At 39.1% G+C, this 14,759-nt stretch overlaps 1 protein-coding gene across 2 annotated transcripts in view; it reads left to right on the top strand.

The window, feature by feature from the left end:
- Window positions 1–3,732: 3,732 nt before the first annotated feature.
- cep350 (centrosomal protein 350) overlaps window positions 3,733–14,759 on the top strand; it is a 40,245-nt gene continuing 29,218 nt past the window's right edge. For both annotated transcript variants that reach the window (XM_041790930.1, XM_041790929.1), the window contains exons 1-9: window positions 3,733–4,078; window positions 6,452–6,540; window positions 7,153–7,196; window positions 7,359–7,467; window positions 7,572–7,737; window positions 10,620–11,263; window positions 11,407–11,520; window positions 12,476–12,604; window positions 14,447–14,563. In XM_041790930.1, coding sequence (XP_041646864.1) covers window positions 6,465–6,540; window positions 7,153–7,196; window positions 7,359–7,467; window positions 7,572–7,737; window positions 10,620–11,263; window positions 11,407–11,520; window positions 12,476–12,604; window positions 14,447–14,563 — 1,399 coding nt within the window. In that variant the 5' untranslated portion in view covers window positions 3,733–4,078; window positions 6,452–6,464. The remainder of the gene's footprint in view (window positions 4,079–6,451; window positions 6,541–7,152; window positions 7,197–7,358; window positions 7,468–7,571; window positions 7,738–10,619; window positions 11,264–11,406; window positions 11,521–12,475; window positions 12,605–14,446; window positions 14,564–14,759) is intronic.

The following is a 14,759-nucleotide window of genomic DNA, read 5'->3' as shown; positions in this document are numbered from 1 at the left end:
GAAGTAAAATATGAATATAGAGGAGTTTCTTACCTACAACGAGAGAACTCCTTTCCATTTCGGTCACCTTTCCACAGAAAATGAAAATGTGGCAGCAGATACGAGCACGTCCGCTCTACTATCCCCGCCAGCACTGAAAGAGAGAGAGAGAGGGGAGACCAAGAAGGGGAGAGAGACAGGAAAGGAGGGGAGAGAAGTTAGCCTAGCCAGGTTATTAACCAGGGGGATATTAACTAAAAATTAACCTACAAACATGTTCTAATTCTTGATTAAATACTGTTACCATTTTTTTAATGAGGCATGAACATAAGAACAGGTAACCTACTTGTTGCCTAACCGCAAAGCTAACAAGCAGATACAAACTGGAAACCCGTATCTCTGGCTATGACAAGCTTCAATGCAGTTACTACATTTATGACTCACCTATTTACAGTGTGCTAACATCATCTCTATGAACTGTTTTACAGCGTGCCTCAATATTTGTTGCCACGGGAACCAATAAAATGAGGCACTTTGCTGACCCACAATAAAAATCAGTCGAGAGACACAAAAAGGGCAATATAATTTAAATTGACTTAAGTCACTGCGGGGGCTAAAGTAAGCCTATTTCTTAATTTATCAGAGAGCCATTAGATGTGACGAGATGCAGCAAAGTTTGCCTGTATGTGTGACTGTCTCTTTCTCTGTTATACATTCTCAGGCCGCTGGGGGGCAGTAAATGCACGTTGTATTGATGCAGCCTACTGTTCAGCCTCGACTGGATTAGCATGCATTTATTTCAGTCAACGACTTTTTGAATTTCCCGCTTCTATTTCTAAGGAATGCAGTCGCTTTTTTTTATTAAAGCATGGGGAAGCATTAAACATGTTTGTAGTCTGAGTGATAGATTCACTCACATTCTAGATGGCTTGCAGGGATGGACCAGGCTGCCCTTAAAAAGGGGGATAGAGGGAGAGTTTCCTGGGGGCCTGCCAAAGTGGGGAGGTCAGGAAAATCATGCACATCAAGGAAAGATCGTATTTCATTGCGCAAGTTCCTTGGTCACCAGCGGTGCCTATTTAGTACTTTGAATAAACTTAAAATGATTTAGTTGAGTAGATTTATAAACTTGCATGTTTACTATAATTTTAGTATATTTAACCAAGATAACTACTTTTACTCTGGTATATTTTGTTCTTATGACTAGTCTTATTCGTTAAGTTTTGTGTGATTGTCTTGAATCCATTCACCATTTATTTGACTTTTTATTTGAGTTTTCTCAGCTTTTAAGTCCAATAGATAATATGGAGTTGGTCCTATGAAAATGGAATATTTCATTGCAAATCAACCTGAAACAGATATGATAGGGTTAGGATGCTTAGAAATAGCTTAGATCAGGTATGGGCAACATTGGTTACAAAGAGGGCCGCACTGGTTATATTGTCAATGCCAAAAGGCCAACTTGTGACAAGTTTTTCCAGATATTCTCAATTTAACCATTGTGATAACTAATAATTTAGTGACAGTAATTTTGCTTTAATGATCATCTATTATGCCAGCAGTTATGTTTTTGAACTCAAGTGCAAATAGAATGTGTTAATTTAATAAGATAAACACAGATTTTAATATGTTCCTAGCTAATTTAAAATGCAGTCAACACAATCAGTACTTGTTATTTTTAATATACTAAACATTCATTTTTAACAAGGACATTTGGTGATGCATATAAAAAGTTTTTACAGAATCAGTTGTATCCAATTATATGTATCAAAAAGTAAAAAGACAGAAGGGGCAAAATATCTACATAAATAAAAAGGGGCGTCTCAATAAATTAGAATATCATCAAAAAAAGTTTATTCATTTCAGTAATTCAACTGACAAAGTGAAACTCATATATTATATGGATTCATAACTCACAGACTGATATATTTTAAGTGTTGATTTCTTTTTAATTTTGATGATTATTGCTTAAAGCTAATGAAAAGCCAAAATTCAGTATCTCAGAAAATTTGACTACCACTTCAAACCAAATAAAAAAGGATTTTTAACACATAAATATTGGACTACTGAAAAGAGTACATCACTCAATACTTGGTCAGGCCTCTTTTTGCATGAATTACTGCAGCAATACGGCGTGGCATGGAGGCGATCAATCTGTGGAACTGCTGAGGTGTTATAGAAGCCCAGGTTGCTCTCATAGTGGCAGTCAGCTCTTCTGTTTTGTTGTTTGTCTGGTGTCTCGCATCTTCCTCCTCACAATAACCCATAGATTCTCTATGGGGTTTAGGTCAGGCCAGTTGGCAGACCAATCAAGCACAGGGATACTGTGGTCCTTCAAACAGGTATTGGTACTTTTTTCAGTATGGCAGGTGCCAAGTCCTGCTGGAAAACGAACTCTCCATAAAGCCCATCAGCAGAGGGAAGCACAAAGTGCTCTAAAACTTCCTGGAAGATGGCTGCGCTGACCTTGGACCTAATAAAACACAATGGACCAACACCAGCAGATGGCATGGCTCCCCAAACCATCACTGACTGTCAAACCTTTACATTGGACCTCAAGCAGCTTGGATTCTGTGATTCTCCTCTCTTCCTCCAGACTCTGAGATTTTGATTTCCAAATGAAATGCAAAACTTTTATCTGAAAAGAAGACTTTGGACCACTGAGCAACAGTCCAGGCCTTTTTGTCCTTAGCCCAGGTAAGACACCTCTGATGTTGTCTCTGGTTTAAGAGTGATTTGACACAACGAATGCCACAGTCACAGTTGCAGTCCATGTCCTAGATTAGACTCCAGTTGCACACCACTCCACATGAAGCTCTCCCAAATTCTTGAATGGGCTTCATTTCACAATCCTCTCAAGTTGATTGTACCACCTTTTTGCCACATTTTTCCCTCCAATCAACTTTCCATTGATGTGCTTGGATACAGCACTCTGTGAACAGCCAACTTCTTTAGCAATGACCTTTTGTGTCTTACTCTCGTGGCAGGGTGTCAATGATTGTCTTTTGAGCGTCTGTCGAGTCAGCAGTCTTCTCCATGATTGTGCAGGCTAATGATCCTGACTGAGAGACCATTCAAAGGCTCAGGAAAACTTTGCAGGTGCTTTGAGTTAATTAGCTGTTAAGTGTGTGAAACGCCATGAGTCTCCAATAGGCTACTGAACTTATCACAATATTCTAATTTTCTGAGATACTGAATTTTGGGGTTTCATTAGCTGTAAGCCATAACCATCCAAATTAAAAGAAATCAACACTTGAAATATAAAAGTCAATGTGTAATCAATCTAAAAAATATATGAGCTTCACGTTTTGAATAGAGTCACTGAAATAAGTTTTTGGATGATATATATATATATGAGGAAACAAAATTAAAAAGATATTAGGGATACATTTCTAATTTCTTTAATCAAATAAAAAACGAATTAAGTTGGTGGGCCGCCAGTTGCCCACCTCTGCTTCAGATAGTTGTGTTTTGAAATGTTTTTATTTTTAACTTGTGTGCATTATTTCGATAACTGGCACAGGCCCGACAATCTAACATTCGCTGTTGGTACAACTCTTCATAAAAAGGAACTTTAACGACATTTTACCTGCCTTAAAATATTAATTGTATCGATTATTTATGGCATCTTCAGTGAGTCTTGTGAACTGTGATGCTGACGCTCCACCAGAGTGCTCTGCCCTACTCGTTTGACGTGGTCAAACGCTCGCGATACTTGATTCCCAGTTAACGTTACCTACCCGTCTTGGATACTCCAGTTTCACCCACCATTGAGTAACATCAACATAGTAACCCGGGAAAGGTAATCTTAGAGGCGGGTAGCGACATTTATTTCTGGGAATCCCACAGCTGACTTTCATACGTAGTTACCTAGAAAAACACGGAAGCAAAAACAATGGGTGCATGTCGGTAGAAAAAGTTGCTAGCTTAGTTGGCTCAACTGCTAGCTAACATTGGTTTGCTAACGTTAGCTGGCTAACGTTAGCAAACAGACAGCTGAGGGAAACTGAGGGAGAAGTCTTACAAGTTTGGATATTCCTACCACCAAGACAACGGGATTAATGTGGATATCAAGGCACGCCAGGTCGTTTTCCTGAAGGTAAGTTTTATGTTGTACTGAGTTAGCGTTAAGCTGAATTAATTCAAGACTTTCCTGTCAGCTAGCGTTAACATTAACTCTCTTGAGTTGGCGGCTCCGTCTATATTCTGGACCAAAGACATTTCAAATAAGTCACCCTGAAATATATAACGGAATAAGTTCCGGAAACATTTTCTTTAGGTTGAACTAATGTGGTATGAAAGCTGAAATTATTGCTGACTGTTGCAGTTCCCCTCATGAACTATTCGTTTAAAAAATATCAATACATTGAATGTTGGTTCACACCCGAAAGTGGATTAACCTAACGATGCGTCGGGGCTTGTGTATTTCCTGGGTGGGATGTTACAGCTGTATCCCTGACTCAGGTCGTTTATGACTACAAGTTGGGAGTTCAGTGTCGTTTTCTTGTTTTTATTAGTTTTGATTTTACTATGTTAAATCATCAAGTGCTGTCTTAAAAGGCAATTTATAGTAACACGATTCTCACAGATGCTCAAATGTATTACTGTTGTTAATCCATCTGTAGCAAGCTGTCGGGGTTTAACAAAACCGCTTTGAACGAAAATATGTGGCCATTTTATGAAGAAAATTGTTTAGCTTTGAATTAATCGATCTGCCGACAAACAGGCGACTCCGTGTTTACATACATAGATAAAAAAAGACGTTAAGAGAGTGAAATTACAGTTAAAGTCAATGCAGACAGTGTAAAGTCAAAGGTGGCACTTTCTCTTCCTTGTCCCGTGGTTGGGGCGTCCCCTGCCTTAGTGTCGGAAAACTGTGTTGAAACAATAGATAACCCTTACATTTTTGTTAATTAAATGCAGCGGTCAATGATAGGTCAAAAAACACCGGTGTTATGCTCTAAAGAGCGACCGTGGTAACTGATGACTCTTGGCATAATGCGTTCGTAAAGTTAAAGACAGCTAAAGCCAGTTTGTGTAGTTCTTTATCATTATTATACAGTACATATTGGATAAGTCTTTCCATAAAATGATAATTAGCCAGGGTACAAACAACATGTTATATGCAATGGTTTTTGCGTTTGCATGGTTTCTGTTTGCTTTCATGGAAACTAACCACATTTCGTACATTTCGTATCGTATTTGCGTTTTGTCATTTAATGTTTCCTGCTATGGACTGGTCAAAGAGGGATTCACGTTCCCCTGACCAATTTGCAATTTCAGCAAACCCTCGTCAACAACACCAATGAACTCTGAATGCCTTAATTGGATAGCACTGTATCAACAATACAGGAACGTTGAACCAGCAGTTGTTTTGGACCTTTTGTTTATTACCTTGACAGAGTTGTTTGGGCAGAGAGAATGAAATCCTGATACTTTTTCCTTAAAAGTCGAAATTTTTGCTTTTTGCTCTTGACTCTATAAGAATAAATTTCGATTCAGATTAAAACAAATGTGTAGTTAACGGTCACAGTAAATAGTTTAATTCATGCTGTTTTCACTTGAAATCTGACTTTATAACATATTTATTCAACGTTTGAGCATGTGTTCATTGGGGGGACTGTATTCTGCTGAAGCATAAACAAATGGATTAATCTACCTTGTTTGCTCTCTTCTTCAGACTGTATGCCTCAGGCAATGTCACGTGATCGTTATGAGTAAAATGCATGACTCCTGAAGAACTCTGTATGACTCAAAGCAGTGTCACAATTTGATTGCAAAACACAGAAGCCTGACTTACTGCTTTAACAGTGCAGTATACTGTTATAGCTGTCAACACCTTGAAGCCCCTGCTGTCTTAAGAACAGGGTTCCCAAATCCAAACAAACCTGCCAAATATTATTTTGGTCTAATTAGTGTAGTACAGAGGTAAAGACCTGCTACCTGTACTCCAGCCTTGCAGTTGACGAGTTTCAGGTAAACATCACATGGCTGACACGTGACATTTATGCTTACCATCCCCAATGGAAATCTTCTAAGGAATTTGCTGTTGTCAAACCAGTTTGAAATGGTAGTGACATTAATTAGCTGTCAAAATATGTGTGGTTTACTAGAAATTTAGAAGGATCAACACCTGGCTGCTACTAATCATGTTATTTAATCAGGTTAAATGCTGGGCATAGATTGCAGTTAGACTTCATGTCTCCAGGGCATCTTTCTGTCTAAGCTCTGTTCTTGTTTGAAAGCTCTTGGTGTGGTTGTTTCTTGATTTCTGTCTTTTATTCATCTTTATGGTCATAGTTTTCATTTAGATTTTTTTAAGGGGCCTGTTGCTGATTTTTTCTGTTCTCTTTCCAGATAGTGTATTTTCATATGATACAGTAGTATACGAGGAAATACTTGTTAAGGAGTTTTGTGACAATCTCCTTTTTATCTGTACATTTTAATCTTAATTTATCCTCCTCTTTTACAGCTGCAGGTGAGAGATGAGGAGCAGCAGGACGACAGAGGTTTCTCTGAAAAGCTCTGCTCAGCAGCTCACTGATCACAGTACTGGCACAGGTTTGTTTAAAATAAAGTAATGAAAAAAAACATCTGTAGTTATTTTATGTGTATCCTAGGGATGCACTATATCATTGGCCTGATATAGTATCAGCAGATATTAGCTAAAAAAGGCATGTATCGGAATCAGCAGATATCAAAATTTCTGCCGATATTTACATCAGATATTTCGGCTGTGAATATCAGCATGTATCAACTGTGATATTTGGCCATATATACTAATAAATTAGTTTAGTTTTAGGCTGAACCAACAGGCTTGCGTAGCTTGAGATCTTTTTCTTTATTCGCCCTCATTCTTATACTTTAAAGTCTGCTTTAAGGAAAAAAAAGTTTTTCTTTTTTCATCCTCAATCTTAAATTGTGATCAAAGGACTGAATTTTCTTTTTTGTAAAACATATTTAAATATAGGTATCAATACTGGTATCGGCTAAAATGAATCTGTAAATATCGGCATATTGGATATCAGCAAAAATCCAATACCTTGCGTCATCCTTAAATTTGCTACACCCATTTGCAGGCACTTATTTATATTCTGATATTCATTGTTAGTGTGTTTTTTGGGAAGTTTTCAGAGCTCCAGTAGATGAAATGAATCCTTTTCTCTTTGTCAGATCTGACAGCTGCATGGAAGAGTTTGGCTCAGTCCAAAGCTGCTGTAAGTACACCTTAAACAAGTATGTGCTGAATGACTCTTTCAGCATTTTGAAAGAATTTCCTTTTCATAAAAACAATGAAAAACACAGCAAAATATGATGACAAAGTGAACTTCCTTTCATCTTTACATCAACGGATATGTCTGCTTTTTCTTCCTCTTTAGTTGCGGCACATAGAAAACCGCCTGCAGGCAACTCCTGGTACAGGGGTTCTTCTGGAGTCTGTGGTGGACCCTCCCAAGAAGAAATCTTCACGCACAGTTCGCCAAAGGGGTGAGTTATTATGAGACGTAAAGCTACACTTTGTTAAGTATTCTCAGTTTGATTCTTTTTTATATATATATATGGCTCTCTTAACTTTTCTGCTTCTAACACAGATGGACAACGAGCTGATGACAATGGAGGGTCTTCAAAGCGCAGGGGACGTAGTCAGCAGAGTCCAGAAAAAAGCAGCTCTCGAAGCCCTCTGAGAAATACCACCCAGGACAACAATGTCCACAGAAACAACAGTGTGGAGTTCAGGGAGCCACTGACCTCCTGCAGGTAAAAACTGTGTACTTATCATGTTCAAAAAACAGACTTAATCTTCTCTCTAGGTCTGTTGTTATTTTGGATTTGAGGTTATGCTGACACCTTTATAACTGGATATCTGTCATGTTTAGTTAAATAAGTACTTCTACATGATATGCACACAAGTGTAATCTTATATGAACATTTTTACAGTGTGGTCAAACTGTATGAGTTCTGTGCGTGTGTCCTGCATAGTGATAACAGAAAGAGATGATTGATTGTTCATTTCCAGTCTGGGTTGTGATATTTACATAGTAAATACTGCATCACCTTATTGTTTTAGCTTGATACAGAGGGAGAGCTTTTTCAGCCAAATGACAGCCCCTCCCCAACTCTTTCTGTCTCTCAAGGCTTTCATGCTTACACCATATGTTCCTGACGTCTTCCTTGAAAAGCTTGTAGCAGAACAGCTCTCAAGCGCTTAGGTAGCCCAAGGCTTCAGTGTTTTCAGGGGAACTGCAAAACCCGAGTTTCAGTGCAGCAGAAATAGTGGATTTACAATATGTTTATGCTGCACATTTACTGTAAGTTATCGTAAAGGGTTTTATTATAAGTAATATAAGCATTCCACTAAGGGCACTGACCCTTAAAAGTATTACACTCACAAAGAATTATCTCCTTGACCTCAAGGCCACCTGAGTCTTACAGGATTTTTTGGTAAAATTACAGTTTCTTTTTAGCATTCAAAACTGAACTGTTTGGGATGGAACAGCCCCATAGTAGATTATTTAATGCTCGTCAGTGAGAAGGGTTACAATAATTTCAGTTGATCCTTTTTCATGCCCCACCCTCTTTGGTTACTGTTGCTAGTTTAGACAAAATCCCCTGTCAATGGGCTCCTTTCAATCAATCAATCAATCAATCAATCAATCTTTGTTTGTACAGTGTCAATTTACAACCAAAGTTATCTCAAGACACTTTACAAAGAGGGCGGGTCTAGACTGTACTCTCTGTTGTGGCTTATTATAATAAAAATTGTGTTAATCACTATGAGCACACTAGCAGTATTTATCCCTGTTACATTGCTTACAAAAACCTTCCCTTTAAAGGCAGAAATGTCAAGCTGACCAGACTCATGCTGACAGCCCTCTACAGAAACTGGGGTTGGAAAGTGCCAAAAGGAGGCATAGGGATGGGAGAAAAGCAGGAAGGGGGATTGGACAAGAGAAACAACAAAACAACAAATGAAAGACAACTTTATGGCAGCTGTGTCCATAACCCTACCTCCCATTTTGTAGGAATTTGCTATAACTTTATCAATGATAGTAGCAACATGTGAAAAATGATCAGTAATAGCTATGGTCGATAGAAAACAGAACAGTGGAGTTTTAGCTGTAACCGAAGTTAGCTGTCCTTCCTCTGTTGCTAGCTGTGTCGCCTCCTCTGACTTATCCCCGGACTCAGTCAGTGATCATTTCTGGACCCAAGAGTCTGACATATCCTCTAAATGTCACCAACTCAGTACACTGCTGAGTGTCATGTGCATAGTATGACATTAAACAACAATCAGCACAAAATCACTAGCCTCAGACACTGAAAATATCCTGAATGATGTGAACAGTTCGCTAAAATGGACAGTCTTTTAAACACAGAGCAATTTCCAGTGATCTTCATACACCCTTTAAATACACTGTATCTTAGTCCGTTTTCTTTTACTGGGATCAAGTTTATGATAAAGAAACATATATTTAAATAAACAAAGTCAATCATAAGATATTTTTGGGTAAAGAGTTTGTCAAGCCTACGACAGGAACCAAGGAGTGTGTGATTTGTTGTGAGCAAGGGCTCTCTGATTGGTGGGTCATTTGTTTTGATTGGTTGGAACGTGTATAGTATTGGTTTGGTATTGGTTTGATTGGTTGGAACGTGTATAGTATTGGTATATGAACCATCTAAAGTGTTTCTGACTGAATCTTCCTCTTGGTGGAATTAATCATCCAGGGTTCAGCCTCTGGGCTGCACAGCAGCGCAGGGGTTAGCGCTGTTGCCTCACAGCAAAAAGGTTCTTGCTTCCCTTCCCGGTCAGGGCCTTTCTGTACGGAGTTTGCATGTTTGCATGAGTTTGCACGTGCAGTTTCTCTCTGGGTACTCTCCGGCTTCCTCCCACCACAAAAAACATGCTCAGCAGGTTAATTGGTGACTCTAAATTGGCCGTAGGTGTGAATGTGACAGCTGGGATAGGCTCCAGCCCCCCGTGCGACCCCAAATGGTATAAGCGGTATAGAAAATGGATGGATGGATGGATTGATTCAGCCTCTTTGTTGATTCAAGCACATTCAGAATTATCACTGCTTTTGTTGATAGCAGTGTGCTTAAAAACTGGGGATTTTTAGCACAGAAGATTGTTGTTTCCCAAATTCTCTCTCTTCCTGAGCAACAAACAGCAGACTTGTACAGTAAAGGGGTCTAACCAGAGAACATAGTGCTGCATTTAACAGCTGAAGAGCCGACTCTTTCCATTTAGATATGGTAGATACCAAAAGCAGTTTTAAAACAAGAGTAAATATTGTTCTTACCTTTGCCTGGTGGCTTAAAATACTGTTCCAAGAGGACTAAAAGAATAATTCTTCTTTTGTGTAAATAGGAAGATATTTGCTGACAACTCAGCTTTTCAATGTTGTAAAAAGCACCCATTTAAAAATAGTTGTAAAGTGTATGTAAGATGTTAATATTCCACTCTTATTTTCATTATTTCTGGAAGATTTCATGTTTGAACAAAAGTGACCTCAGTAAAAATTTCTCTGTCCCCTTAATCATTTTACCATAATCGTGCTCTTCTCTACTCTCAGTGTGTTGTGAATTAAGAGTAAATCTTGATCCCCTTCCTGATCCCATGTAATCTGGTTTGTGTACAGAGAGGCCACCCCTCCGCCACATCCCTCCTCTCAGCTGGAGGCCTACAGTCTGCAGTCAGTGCCAGGGTCTTCGCACCCTTCCTCTCCGCCTTCCTCAGATCCTCTGCTCAGCCAGCTTGTCTACCAGAGAGATACCAGGGACAAACAGACAGACAGGGACTTGGACAGCACACACTCCTCAGCTCTGGAGAGCACAGAGGTCCGCTACCTCAATGACCAGCCAGCCCTGGTCACCTCGAGGACTACTGTGAACCAGTCACAGCCCCCAGGTGTACAGGGAGCTGAGGAGGACAGAACCCCCAAAGCACAGCCTGGAATGGACAGCCAAGAATCAAGCCTGTGTGCCACTCCAGCTCCGGGCTCTGGAAGGCGGGCAGAGAGCACCCCCTCCAGCAGCCCTGGCTCAGCTTCCCAGCGGCTGGAGAATTTAAGGCGACATCAGCCTGATGATAAGCTGGAGAAGCTCAAAGAGCGAATACGCAGGCAAAGACAACATCTGGAGGAGGCTGCACAGAGAGAGAGACTGCTGGGTCATCTGGAGCAGCCCATTATGGTCACTGTGGGGAGTAACAGCAGTGATGGAAACATGCCCACAGCCAAAATACGGAAAGTGGCAGCTGCACCGCCTGCACCAATATACAAAGGTACCATAATATATAGCAGTTATTAAGTTTTTTTAACATTTAACATTTTTTGATGTAAATGCCTGGGCCCTGGGGATTCAGATTCCCGCCATATTGCAAGAAGGACGCTACAGCTTGTGTTTTTGCTTTTTTTCACCATTCAGGTTTCAACAGTACTGAGACAAAGATCCAAACTCCTGATGGGAAAGTTTGGAATGAGGAGGATTTTCATAACCTCAGCAGAGAAATCTATCGAGATCTATCTCGGCAATTTGCTGGTAAGTATACAACACAAATATTTTCCCTCTGTAATTTACAAATATAAACTCGCCAACCACTTCAATAGGTATACCTGTTCAACCTCTTAATAATGCACATATTTACTACACGGCAGAAACCATGTAGTCAAGGCCATCTGCTGGAGTTCAAACCAAGTATCAGAACAGGCTTGAAAGATTAGTTTTTAGTGTCTTGGCGTTAGTGTTTTGGTATTCTGGAAGGCTTTCTTTATTTATATATTTATATATATATATATATATATATATATATATATATATTTATATATTTTTATATATTTTTTTTTTTTTTTTTTTTTTTTTTTTCCAAGTTCTGACTCAACCATCCATATGTCACTGCAGAAATTGAGACTTACGAGACCAGGCAACATTTTTCCAATATTCTGTTGTCCAAATTTGGTGAGTCATAGTGAATTATAGCTTCAATTTCCTCCTCTTAGCTGGCAGGTGTGGCACCCGGTATGGTCTCCTGCTGCCATAGCCTGCTGCTTCAAGGTTGGACATCTTGTACGTTCAAAGATGCTGTTCTGGATACCTTGGTTGTAGTTGTGGTTATCTGAGTTACTGTTGTCTTGCTATCAGCTTTAACCAGTCTGATCATTCTTCCCTGATCTCTGATATCAACAAGAAATTTTACCCTGATCAGGAGTTTATGAAAATACTTAAAGCAGCCGGTCTGGCACATTTGACATCCCTTGCGTGACCTCTCTTCCCCATTCTGATGCTTGGTTTGAACTCTGGCGGATTGTCTTGGTCATTGCATGCCTAAATGCATTCGTTGCTGCCATGTAATTGGCTAATGAATTCGATATTTACATGAATGAACAGGTAATTCCAATGAGGCAGTGGTGAGTGTATGTTTTTGTTGAGAACTTTTGACTCATGACACCTTCGATTTTTTTTCACGAAGATTCTCTGTGTTTGTCATCTCTTACAGAAACCACCAGATCAAGAAATCATCAGCAGCGAGACCAGAGAGCAGACCGGTCCAAAGAGAGAAAGTCTTCCAACCCAGTCAGGAAGGTCCACAAAGCTGCCCCTTCTTTCGACCTAAATGCAAAAGCAGGTATAATAATCCTCTTTCATGTGAGAGGTTCAACCCGGCCTCTGATCTATTTTTAATTAGTGACAGTAGGAAAGCTAAGCATGTGGAACAGTCTGGAAGGATTTTATCATGGATCAGTGCACATGGTCCTAAACCAGGAGCCTTAGGTGTTAAACTATAGATGGGAGTTTTTTTCCTTTGTTGCTTTACTTTTAATTCAGATGTAATCTGCATTTTTATGCCTTTACTGTAGGACTACATTTTGTTATTGCTCAGTTCGTCTTATGAAGCAGTGATTGTCTTTGTAAAAATGAGTTCAGTCAAAAGAAATTAATTTAAAAAAATTAAATTACAATTGTTCTTCAAAAAAAAGCAATCCAAGGCTGTGGGGTTTGTGTAGAATCCAAATGCCATTATTTCACATGGCAAAACATACTTAGTATTAGCCAATGTGCAACCATGTTTTCATCTGTGTTTACAGCCTAATAGAGCAAAACAAATTCTCATAATTATATTTTATTTCATCAACTTGGCCACATTTCATAAATGCCCCACACAGACTGCAAAAGCCAGTGTTGAAACTACAGTATCAGGTTTGTTCTTTCCATTTACTCAGTTGTCCATGTGTGTGTGTTCCAGCACATGAACTAAATACATGGTTGGCCACTGAGGCTGTGTTAAGTCTTAAATCTGTGCAGAAATGTCCAGTATGTGTGACATGTAGTCTGTGACATGCAGTCTGTGACCAGCAAGTAGCATGCATACAGACAGCCACATTCATGAATGAATGCCACATACTTATAACATGGGACAGCTGAGAAACTTTCCCCTTCCCTAGTCACAACAAACCAGTTATTGTAACATTAACCAATCGTCATCTCTGTACCTGTAAAAATGCAACGTAAGACCGCACTGATTCAGCTCAGCCTTATTTTAAAAAGTGCAAAATAGAGTAGAGGAACAAAAGAACTACTGTCTAAATATTCTAAAAGCAGATAGGAAAATAAGTTTCTCATTAACTAACTGGTTTCTACTTCTGTTTTTTTTTACTTTTATGTTGCCTCCTAAGTCTGCCTGATCTCTGTTTTCATGGTTTCATGCTGGCCCAGCTCTATTAATAGCCCCTAGGTTCAATTGGCCCATCCACACAGAACAAACAGCTGCTTGGTTAGAGGATATTTCATTTTCATTTCTAGGAACTGATTTTCTGTGGAGGAATATCAAAGTGAAAAGTACATCTGAAATCATCTTAAGTAGCCAGATCTGGTGTTTCTTTTTTACCAGTTCTCTGTGCGCCACAAGTTAATTCTTTAGATGTTTGATTTACAAGAGTAGTACCAGAAAACATAGCTTTAAAGATCAGTGGGAAAACCTTTGTGAAATTAAATAAAAATAATACACTCGATGGCCTCTAATGGCAATGAGGTAAATATACTCCTGGGACTTTTGGTTACTTTTAAAAACACTTTTTTTGTTTCACTAAACAATCTCTGTAATATAAAAGCGAAGAGTTTGAATTCTTTTTTTAATCCTTATATTTGATAGTGAATTAAGGTAATAGTCAAATACATCACTAATTTTAAACATTTTCTGTATAAAATGTAAAAGCTGTTTCGGCAGCATACTTTCATTGGTTTTCTTTATTGCTTACCATCCACCAGAGGTATAAAGAGCTTTAACTTGCTGAAACAAATGCTCACCTCATATCTCTGTCTCTCTTTCTTTAGGTTGTATGTGCTTTCATCTTAAACTCTGCATGAGTAGTGGTGTCATATCTACAAGCCAATGCATATGTGTTTTATGAGGTGAACATGAACTCTTGAATTGTGATGCTATGGTGTAAATGTCCTTTACCCTCTGCAGTGATAAGCCCTACATCGTGGCGTGAGGGCCAAAAGCTTGTGAAGATGGTACTGGGTCCAGTTCCCAAGCTTCCCAGAGAGGATAGACAGCAGCCTGCTGATGGACTGAGCAGAACAGGTGGGGCTGCAGGGTCTCACCCGTCTATATGTACCACTCCTATCTTATGTAATCCTGTCATGAGCCATAGCACAGGCATCTTATATTTCTTCAAGAGAGCACTAACAATCAAGTTGTCAGAATGACTCCTTGAATCCTTATTTTGCTTTCATATTGCTATTGAACTTTGCTATATTCTTAAATGGCATTAAACAGA

The sequence above is a fragment of the Cheilinus undulatus genome, linkage group 7 (assembly GCF_018320785.1).
Source record: "Cheilinus undulatus linkage group 7, ASM1832078v1, whole genome shotgun sequence".
NCBI classification, from domain to species: domain Eukaryota; kingdom Metazoa; phylum Chordata; class Actinopteri; order Labriformes; family Labridae; genus Cheilinus; species Cheilinus undulatus.
The sequence above is the reverse complement of the archived record's forward strand: the minus strand, read 5'-3'. Positions and strand labels throughout refer to the sequence as shown.